This window comes from Squalius cephalus (genome assembly GCF_949319135.1).
Source record: "Squalius cephalus genome assembly, chromosome: 8".
Taxonomy (NCBI): Eukaryota; Metazoa; Chordata; class Actinopteri; order Cypriniformes; family Leuciscidae; genus Squalius; species Squalius cephalus.
This window is the reverse complement of record NC_137129.1, coordinates 30985390-30996481: the sequence shown is the minus strand read 5'-3', so window position 1 is coordinate 30996481 and position 11092 is coordinate 30985390. Positions and strand designations below refer to the sequence as shown.

The window sequence follows — 11092 nt, the reverse complement described above, 5'->3', positions numbered from 1 at the left end:
TCAAAAATAATTGAACAGGTATAATATAATAATTAAACAGGTATCTTGTACATGAGCCAAAAATGAATGGATTGGATAGACAATAAATAAAAAGATATGTATATGCATGAACTACTGAATAGACATGTTTCTTTACTGTCCTCGAAAGGAATTTTGTTGCGAACTACATGTTGCTACATAGACATATAATAGACAGATAGACAAATAGACAAATACTAATAACAATTGTAAAAAAAAAAAAAAAAATTAAAAAATAAACTAGTATCAAGATAAACGCTTATTCAACATTCGCACAGAGACATGGACATGTGCAAGAATGAATAGAACAAGAAAATGGTTGGAGCCTGACCATTACATTCTATGTGTAAAGAACTCCCCAAATAAAATTAGCTATATCAATATATATTTTTTTTAACATTTATTTAAACATTTGTTTATTTTATTGTAATATACTATCCAATTATTATATAATATATTATATTTAAATCCTGTGAAATGTGCTTATCATGTGTTTTGGTGTAAAATTATCATTTCAAGCACAATGTACAAAGAGAAAATTATCATTATAATAAAAATAGCTGACAGGACTTTTAAAAGACTTTTATCATGCCATCATTTCTGAAGGCGTTCTGAGATCTCCTGCCCATCGGTGATTGCATACAGATGATTCAGTTGTGCCAAAAGTGCACTTAAAAATACATGTAAAGACATTTTTGTTTATGTTATAGTTATATAAAAAATTAAACCACAAGTCAATATATCAGACAATTTTTTTCTCGAGAATATCTACCAGGCGGCATAAAGGACAGCTATAAATTCGCAACTGAGTTGAACGCGGTTACGTGTTATCTCACGGATGTACATGTCATGTACTACTTACTGTAATTGTAGAAGTTAAATGTATAACCATGTCTGGGTCTCAAGGAGTCACTGCTTTGTGCGAAAATCCTAACGAGTTGTTTTTGGATGTTTCTAAATTGCTTATTACATACGCGGACAACATTCTTAGGTAAGTGAAGTGTTCCGGAGATATTTCATAGAGAGTCCCGGGTGGAATGTTGTTATGCCTGATTACTGGAAATGACAGTCTCTTCTTTATGTATGTTGTCCATAGGACAGTCTGTCCAACTATCTTGTTTTTTAATTCCCTATTCCTACATTAATCATATTGTATGCGACCTCTAAGCTACACATTATTTCTGTCGCTGGATTTCTTTTTTCTTCTTTCAGTTTTTTTAGTTTGATCTTGTGTTTTTTAGGAACCCAAATGAGGATAAATACAGATCGATCCGCATTGGAAACCCAACATTCTCCACCAAGCTTCTGCCTGTCAAAGGGGCAGTTGAATGTCTCTTTGAGATGGGATTTGAGGAGGTTAGTGATGTATAAGCAAATATAATTACCTTTATGGTTTCAAAGCATCATCACATATTTTATGTGCTATTTGTATGTCGTCGTTAGGCTGAAACCCACTTGGTGTTTCCGAAGTCAGCATCTGTGGAGAGGCTGAGGCAGGTGCGGGAGACTATTGCCGCTGAAAGAGACCAGAGGCTTGGTACGAGCAAAGCTGCATCCAACCCACAAAGTGCCAGAGTTCCTCCAAATCCTGCCCCACCACCACCACCACCAGTACCCGTACCCTCCTCTCCTTCTGCAGGCCCTGCGTCTGCCACTGCAGTCCCTACGCCTGCACCAGCTGCTTTACCTTTCACTGTGAGTTTCTTTTTTCTTCCTACTTCTTATTTTTCATTGTATAGGGTTAGCTATTTGTTTTATTTTAAAGAGATAGCTCACCCAAAAATTAAAATTCGGTCATTAATTACTCGCCCTCATGTCGTTGCAATTTCGTTCATCTTTAGAACACAAATGAAGATCTTTTTGATGAAATCTGAGGGCTTTCTGTCCCTCAATAGACCGCTACACAACTGGCGCTTCAAAACGTTCATAAAGAGATTGTAAAACGTATTCATATGAATTGAGCGGTTTAGTCCAAATTTTCTGAAGAGACAATATAGGCTTTTATTCATATATAAACATTGATCAGCGAACATTAACAGAAGTTCAACTGAACCTGCTTGATGCGTGAGAACTAACCTTATTGGTTCTTGCGGAAGCTCAAACGTGCTGCGTAACACGAGAATGAACCTCATTGGTTCTTGTACATCGAGCGAACATGCTTGAGCTTCCGTTTACCACAACTGATGTGTGAGTTGATGAATGCTGTGCGAATAAAAGCCTAAATTCAATCTGTTCATCTTATAAAGCAGTCGTGTCTCTTCAGAAAACCACTCAATTCAAATGGATTAGTTTTACAATCTCTTTATGAAGCGTCAAAGTGGTAGTTGCGTAGCTGTCAATGGAGGGACAGAAATCTCTCAGATTTCATAAAAAAGATCTTCATTTGTGTTTTGAAGATGAATGAAAGTCTTACGGGTTTGGAACAACATGAGTGTAAGTATTTTATAACAGAATTTTGATTTTTGGGTGAACTATTCCTTTAAGGATGATATCATAAACTTTCTGCTCCACCAAATAAACAGTGAAATGTATAATGGGGAAAATCATATAGAAAATAAATGGTTGGAAGACTGGCCTTGTTTCTCTTTTTGTTTTCTGATGTATTAGTCGAGCAGCGTGACATTCTTAAAGACTGTACAGTCAAACTTCCAACATGTGATGATATACGAGAGCCCTGAACTGCAGCGGAAGGCACTGAACTGCATACCTCATGAAGAGCTCAGGTCCAGGGCTAAAGAACGCCTGAAACAAGCCGAGGATGCAGATCCAGGTTAGCGAGACATGATATCACAACTCCGAATTAACACGTATACTTGTAAACGAAATCGGATTTATTTACATTTAATTCACTTTTCATGACGTTGGATCAACTTTCCTTTTTAAACCAGAAGAACAAAATGGTTCCAAAAAAACCAAACATTTTACCCATAGTAATAATAATAATAATAAACATGAGTGCTATTGTTGTTTTCATTGATGTGCAACCTGTCTGTTAACATCTCAAAAAAAAAATTGGGGGTTTCATGACCCTTTAAAACTTATTAATATATTTTCCCCATTTAAAAGTTTAATTCAAAGAAGACATTTTGAACAATATGTTTAAACTGATTTATACTTGCATGAAATAAAGACTCCAGTCCAGATTATCAGAAGCTGACTCATTTTTATGTGTTGTGTTCCACTTACAGCGTGCAGTTTAGGTGAGGAGGACATGTTTGTTCTGGACCTGTTGCAGTGGTTCAAAAGGGACTTCTTTTCCTGGGTGGACAGTCTGCCATGTAGCCGGTGTGGAGGTAAAACCCAGCCTTCTGGATCCCTCCCCCCCTCAAGTGATGACCAACACTGGGATGCAGGCCGTGTAGAGAACCACTTCTGTCACACCTGCCAACTCTCCAATAGATTCCCAAGGTACATCTGCTTTTTCATTCTCATCAAGAAGTTGCACTGTTAACGATGTTGAATGTCTAGTATCTTATTATTGCAAACCTGTATGACTTTCTTTGCTCTGTGGAACACAAAATCATATTTTTATATATGTTTATGCTGCAGACATAATTATATAGTGACAGAAATCAAAAATCTGTCATTAATTACTCACCCTCATGTCATTCCAAAACCGCAAGACTTTCGCTCACCCTCGGAACACAAATGAAGATCTTTTTTGATGAAATCTGAGAGATTTCTGTCCCTCCATAGACAGCTATGCTCAAAATACAAAATATGAATCTCCAACGCACATTCACAAGAGCGCCACGACACATGCGTGTTGTGTTGACTCAAGAGCAGTTCAGTGTTGCCTGAACACGTGTTGCAGATTAATATTTTGTAAATAAAGTCGTAAATTCTTAGCCTGACTACGTCAGACTTCTTACTTCCGCTCAATTTCATTTCGCTTCTGTAGTCAGTCTGAGACAGCGTAATAGCTTTCCGTTTTCCTCCGGCCTGAAAACAGCCGGGCCAATCAACGAACAGAGGGCGGGCTGAGAGCTGTGACGTAGACGCTGATTGTACCGTGGATGCGCAGATTTACTTCACATAATCTGCAAAAGTCGTTCACAGCCATGTTCACTCCGGTATTTCGCTCTGGTTTTGTTTTCGCATCATACATGTGTTTACAGTGGAAGTTAGATGCGGCTGAGCATGCGCATAACACACGCCATAACCAAACGTTATGTGATTGGCTTACGGGTAACCAATGATTTTAAACTTCAGACAAGCGCCCCCCGCGAGAGAGAAAACACTTCTCTATTATGCCATTCCAGACTCTGTCTACGAAGCAAAGCGAAGTAGCAGAGTTTGATATTACCAGGCTAGTAAATTCTGTTTTTTTGCGCAAACAAAGCAATTCACGTCACTTCATACTGTATAATTGAGGATAAGCCACTTGGATTACTTTAAAGATGTTTTTACTACCTTTCTGGGGCTTCAAAGTGGTAGTTGTGTAGGCTGTCAATGGAGGGACAGAAAGCTCTCAGATTTCATTAAAAAGATCTTAATTTGTGTTCCGAAGATGAACGAAAGACTTGCGGGTTTGGATTGACATGAGGGCAAATAATTAATGAAAGAATTTAAAATTGTTGCCAAACTAATGCCTTTTTAATGCCTTTTTAAGCTCCAAAAAAAACCACTATAAAACTACCACAAAACTAGTCTATGAATCTGTTTGTTGTTATAAAATCATAAAATAGGTTTGTGTGAGGAATAGATCAGAATTCTCTAAAAATCTTCCTCTCCGCAACTTTTATGGTATGGAAAAGAGCAATGTTATTCATGTCATTACTGCAAATTTACATTACTTTTCCTTTCTGCAGGTACAATAACCCAGAGAAGCTTCTAGAGACCAGGAGAGGGCGCTGTGGGGAATGGGCCAATTGTTTCACGCTGTTCTGCCGAGCCTTAGGCCTTGAGGCCAGATATATCTGGGACAGCACAGGTAGAAATCTTACAGCTTTAAGGCCCCAAAATACTCCAAGCAAAGTTCTTTTTTTGTTTTTCTCTTAGGGGTAAAAAGAAGTAGCATCCTGTGCTGGGAGCCTCATTTATATAAATGTGTAAATATATGCTGCACGCTTTCCTCTCAATAACAAAATAAACGCATAAGTGACAGTGACAAAACAGAAAACAGCAGTTAAAAAAGCATCTGATCACCAACTCTGCAGTTCACGTTTATTTGAATAGCGCGTTATACAAAAGCTTTAAAGAAAACCGCTTACAGTATTAAATATGAAAAAACAATGTCAGTGTCGCTTTCAATTAGAATTACAACTTTTATAGTACAACAGTTTGTACCTACCTATTACATAATCGCCACGGATAAATGGTAGTTCGAACGGGTTTACCAGCCAGAGCTAACTTTTCCAGGAAGTTTGCTTTGGCAAGCTATCGAAATCCCGAAACAAACTCCAAATGAACCTCGTTTTGACCGGATTAGTTTGAAATGACGTCACATCAGTTAATTCTTCGATTTTGCTTGAAGTACTGACTATCTGGGCCTTTACTGTACCACAATGATATCATTTGGGAATAGAAACACAAAGTTTTGTCCTGCTTTCAGATCACGTGTGGACGGAGGTGTATTCTCAGTCACAGCATCGCTGGCTACACTGTGACCCTTGTGAGAACGCATGTGATAAACCCCTCCTGTATGAAGTCGGCTGGGGGAAGAAACTCTCCTACGTCCTGGGCTTCTCTAAGGACCAGATTGTGGATGTGACGTGGCGGTACTCCTGTAAACACCCAGAGGTCCTTTCCAGACGCACACAGGTTCAGGAGACATGGCTGCTTCATACGATTAACAAGCTCAACGCTACGGTCAGTTTCTCATTTTCATGCCCTCATCTAAATACAGCTCCTTTAGTCATTGCCTTCAAAATGTATCTGACGGTCACTGTGTACAACTCCATACTTGTAGAGGCAGCAGTCTCTAGGAGAAGAGAGGAAGAAGCAGTTGTTGCAAAGACTGTTGGTGGAGCTGGTAGAGTTTATTTCTCCCAAGACTTCTACATCTGGAGAGCTGGGCGGTCGGGTCTCAGGATCTCAGGCTTGGAGAGCAGCTCGAGGGGAGACTGGTACAAGTGACTCTAAAGGGGTGAGATGCTCAACTGGAACACAATGTTTCATTACTGGTTATGCCATTGGAGTGATTTCAATAAATAGACAGACAGACAGACAGACAGACAGACACAGAGTAAATTAACTTTAGTTTTATTTATGTTTCCTCCCAGAATGCACAAGAATGTGTCTTCATTCCTTCCGAATCTGAGAAGCAAAACAAGTTTTTTCACATTTGCTACAACATGACCAAAAACTGTTACTTCAGACTGAGCAATGACCAAGAGACTATCCCAGGATGGCAGAAAGGTGCTTGGAGGACAGAAAATATTTTCCGGAAAGAGGAGCATGACTGGCAGATGGTTTGTTTCTTTCAGTGGTTTATTTTTGTTATTTTATTTTCTGTATTTAACCAATATTAGTGATATATCTATTTTCAATCTAATTTTACTGATTTTAATGATATCAATTAATGTTACATTTTATTACTTCATTGTATATCATGTTTTTTTTTATATTGTTTAATATTAACCTGGTAGTATCATTTATATACTCTTATTTTCTTTAAATTTCTAAATTCGAACAAAATTTGGCAAAGTATTATAGATTTATTATACAGTGCCATTCAAAAGTTAGATTTTTGTAATGTTTTTGACAGAAGTAAGTTTGCTCACCAAGACTGCATTTATCTTATCAAAATACAGTAAAACTATTATTACCATTTAAAAGATCTGTTTGGTGCTCAACTAATATTTCTTATTTTTATTATTACAGTAGAAAATGATTTTGCTGCTTAATATTTTTATAGGTACCATGATACATTTTCAGGATTCTTTGATGAATAGAAAGTTAAAAACGCAGAAATCTTTTGTAACAATATACAGTGAGGAAAATAAGTATTTGAACACCCTGCTATTTTGCAAGTTCTTCCACTTGGAAATCATGGAGGGGTCTGAAATTGTCATCGTAGGTGCATGTCCACTGTGAGAGACATAATCTAAAAAAAAAAGAAATCACAATATATGATTTTTTAACTATTTATTTGTATGATACAGCTGCAAATAAGTATTTGAACACCTGTCTATCAGCTAGAATTCTGACCCTCAAAGACCTGTTAGTCTGCCTTTAAAATGTCCACCTCCACTCCATTTATTATCCTAAATTAGATGCACCTGTTTGAGGTCGTTAGCTGCATAAAGACACCTGTCCACCCCAAACAATCAGTAAGAATCCAACTTCTAACATGGCCAAGACCAAAGAGCTGTCCAAAGACACTAGAGACAAAATTGTACACCTCCACAAGGCTGGAAAGGGCTATGGGGAAATTGCCAAGCAGCTTGGTGAAAAAAGGTCCACTGTTGGAGCAATCATTAGAAAATGGAAGACGCTAAACATGACTGTCAATCTCCCTCGGACTGGGGCTCCATGCAAGATCTCACCTCGTGGGGTCTCAATGATCCTAAGAAAGGTGAGAAATCAGCCCAGAACTACACGGGAGGAGCTGGTCAATGACCTGAAAAGAGCTAGGACCACCGTTTCCAAGGTTACTGTTGGTAATACACTAAGACGTCATGGTTTGAAATCATGCATGGCACGGAAGGTTCCCCTGCTTAAACCAGCACATGTCAAGGCCCGTCTTAAGTTTGCCAATGACCATTTGGATGATCCAGAGGAGTCATGGGATAAAGTCATGTGGTCAGATGAGACCAAAATAGAACTTTTTGGTCATAATTCCACTAAACGTGTTTGGAGGAAGAAGAATGATGAGTACCATCCCAAGAACACCATCCCTACTGTGAAGCATGGGGGTGGTAGCATCATGCTTTGGGGGTGTTTTCCTGCACATGGGACAGGGCGACTGCACTGTATTAAGGAGAGGATGACCGGGGCCATGTATTGCGAGATTTTGGGGAACAACCTCCTTCCCTCAGTTAGAGCATTGAAGATGGGTCGAGGCTGGGTCTTCCAACATGACAATGACCCGAAGCACACAGCCAGGATAACCAAGGAGTGGCTCTGTAAGAAGCATATCAAGGTTCTGGCGTGGCCTAGCCAGTCTCCAGACCTAAACCCAATAGAGAATCTTTGGAGGGAGCTCAAACTCCGTGTTTCTCAGCGACAGCCCAGAAACCTGACTCATCTAGAGAAGATCTGTGTGGAGGAGTGGGCCAAAATCCCTCCTGCAGTGTGTGCAAACCTGGTGAAAAACTACAGGAAACGTTTGACCTCTGTAATTGCAAACAAAGGCTACTGTACCAAATATTAACATTGATTTTCTCAGGTGTTCAAATACTTATTTGCAGCTGTATCATACAAATAAATAGTTAAAAAAATCATACATTGTGATTTCTGGATTTTTTTTTTTAGATTATGTCTCTCACAGTGGACATGCACCTACGATGACAATTTCAGACCCCTCCATGATTTCTAAGTGGGAGAACTTGCAAAATAGCAGGGTGTTCAAATACTTATTTTCCTCACTGTATATGTCTTTACTGTCACTTTTGATCAATTTAATTCCATCTTTGCTTGATAAAAGTATTCATTTCTTTCAAGAAAAAAAAACTGGTCTGACCCCAGACTTTTGAACGGTAGTAGGCCACAACATAAAAAAAATTGCTAGACTAATCATACTGACCAGAATTACAGTATTTGTGCATTCTTACTTGTACCCCTTTCTGTCATATTAGCCATTGTCCTAAAGAACACATTTACTTGGGTTTAAATGCAGTACTTACTGTGCTGACTCTGTGATTGTAGGTGTATTTGGCACGAACAGAGGGCTCTCCCTTTGGAAGGATAAGCTGGAAATTTAACTGCGCTCCAGTAGGGATGAAGATCAAGTCCACTTCAGTCCGAGCCTTAAGCCAGACCTTCCATTCAGGCAGCGTGCGTTGGACTTTACGTTCCGCCGAGACCACCATAGAGTTCCCTGGAGGTATCAGTCTCGCTGCTTGATGTGTATTAGGTTAAATCACGGCTCTCTTCTTCAAGAGCTGAAACGTTTTTTAAATGTAACATGATTGCCACCAATTAAGCTTGATTATAATATTAGTAATGGGTTTTATTTTCACAGATGGTGAACTGCACTCCTCTTCAAGACTGTCTGGAGGCGAAGAGCTGATTGTGGAGGCGGAGCTCACAGGAGGAGAGGGTGAAGTGTCATGGCAACACACTCAGCTCTTCAGACAGAGTTTAAAAGACACAGAGAAAGTTTTATTTGAAATTGTGGTTGAAATGGAAGAGCCTTGATGAGAGATAAGCATGTACATATCTCTTGCAAGTACGCATTTGAAGTAAGAAACGTTGTTAGGTTTCATTTAAATGCAACCTACTAATCAAGGCAATAACGTGTTTTCTTTTAACGCCCTGATATCTTATCTGAAGTCTTATCTGCATATCTTCTTACTGCGCACCATGGATGTTTTCTTTTTATTTGTCGTCTACTTGCCAGAAATATATCTGGCTAGTAGATAACTCTAGATAACCCTGGCTAGCTGGTCGGTTCTGCAAATTGAACTATTATGTGATTGTAGATGTGACCAGATTTGGAAATGTATAATTCGGCATTGTTCTTGCACTATAATTTATTTTTGAGATTCGGGCATTGTTGTTGTACATTGTTAAAACAGACTGTACATCATCCTTTCCTGTTCATAAGTGTAATGATACGAGCATTAAATTATTTCATTCTTCAGTTGTATGTAAACCCTTTACAACACTATAATTAGACTGCTTAATAGAAGAGGTTGCTTTTGTGTTTTTTCTTCTCAATCTCTAGTTAAAAAAAAAATGATATTTTTTTTTATTCATTTTTATTAAAATTCAGTTTGAATTGGAAATTAGTAGCAGTGTGTGACATTCAGTAAATCCACTATAATATTATTAAAATCTAGTTTGGCAAACAATTATAAATAATGCAATAATAATATGGAGAAAATTATTTCATAGCAGGATAAACTGTCACTTATTGACTAGTATCGCACAAAGTGACAGCTGGTGTGGATGTTATACTTAAAGGAATAGTTCACTTTTAAAATGAAAATTCTGTCATCATATACTCACCCTCATGTTGTTTCAAACCTGTATCAATTTCTTTCTTCTGCTGAACAGAAAGGAAGATATTTAGAAGAATGTCAGTAACCAGACAGTTTTTGGGTCCCATTGACTTCCATAGTATATTTTTTTCCTACTATGGAAGTCAATGGGGTCCATCAACTGTCTGGTTACTGACATTCTTCTAAATATCTTCCTTTGTGTTCAGCAGAAGAAAGAAATTCATACAGGTTTGAAACAACATGAGGGTGAGTATATGATGACAGAATTTTCATTTTAAAAGTGAACTATTCCTTTAATATAATTCTCCCCATATAGGTTCTATCCGTGTGAATATATAGTCTCACAAGTCTCGCCCAACTCATTGCGGAATTATTCCTTTACATTTCCAGTCTCCGGTGTTTCTGGTCAAATTAATGTATTTTTCCGAGCTGATAATGTAATGTTAAACCTATGGAAATGGTTTAAAAAACACATGGCTCCATAGTAAACGTAATTTCTGCAAGCCATGCTCGTTTTGTCTTTTCAGTCTTTGGCATAAAATGCAAGGCAAATGGTGCCGTATACGGACATTCTTTGCCTGTGCTCAAATAACATACTTTCCAGAAACTTCTTCAGTTTATTGCTGTTGTTGGCTGCCACAACAAATTCAGGCGAATTTTTTGTCATTTTCAAAAAGTTTCTGTTTAATTAATTTAGTCATTCTTTTTACCCAGAGTCCATCATGACGGCGCTCATAGTTTGATAACGTATGGTGGAAGACGTACAGGCAGCCGGTCATTAGTGCAAAATAAACTAATGATAAATAAATAAATAAATAAATGCTGGCATTACTGATTTGAAATTATTTTATTATTTATTGTCTTGTAGAGATCGTGGAGAGACAAAACACAAGCACGGCTATGTAGGAAACAGGTTTCCAGGATGAGTAATAAACTTCCTTTGCTTGGCTTTATAGTATTGGAAA

The 11092-nt window shown here is 38.1% G+C and overlaps 2 protein-coding genes across 2 annotated transcripts in view; both read left to right on the top strand.

The window, feature by feature from the left end:
• satb1a (SATB homeobox 1a) overlaps window positions 1-11092 on the top strand; it is a 237216-nt gene that overhangs the window by 74373 nt on the left and 151751 nt on the right. The gene's annotated exons all lie outside the window — the stretch shown is intronic.
• On the top strand, window positions 627-9381 carry ngly1 (N-glycanase 1). Its single transcript, XM_079878552.1, has 11 exons — window positions 627-1009; window positions 1260-1374; window positions 1462-1713; window positions 2626-2788; window positions 3207-3426; window positions 4830-4951; window positions 5573-5829; window positions 5930-6106; window positions 6243-6431; window positions 8830-9007; window positions 9146-9381. Exons 1-11 carry the CDS (start codon window positions 909-911, stop codon window positions 9319-9321), a joined length of 1950 nt encoding a protein of 649 aa, XP_079734678.1. The 5' UTR covers window positions 627-908; the 3' UTR covers window positions 9322-9381.

Coding starts and splice junctions, on each gene's coding strand:
- ngly1 (XM_079878552.1), top strand. CDS start 909: ATGTCTGGGTCTCAAGGAGTCACTGCTTTGTGCGAAAATCCTAACGAG. Junction 1,010..1,259: donor TACGCGGACAACATTCTTAG/GTAAGTGAAGTG, acceptor TGTGTTTTTTAG/GAACCCAAATGAGGATAAAT. Junction 4,952..5,572: donor ATATATCTGGGACAGCACAG/GTAGAAATCTTA, acceptor TCCTGCTTTCAG/ATCACGTGTGGACGGAGGTG.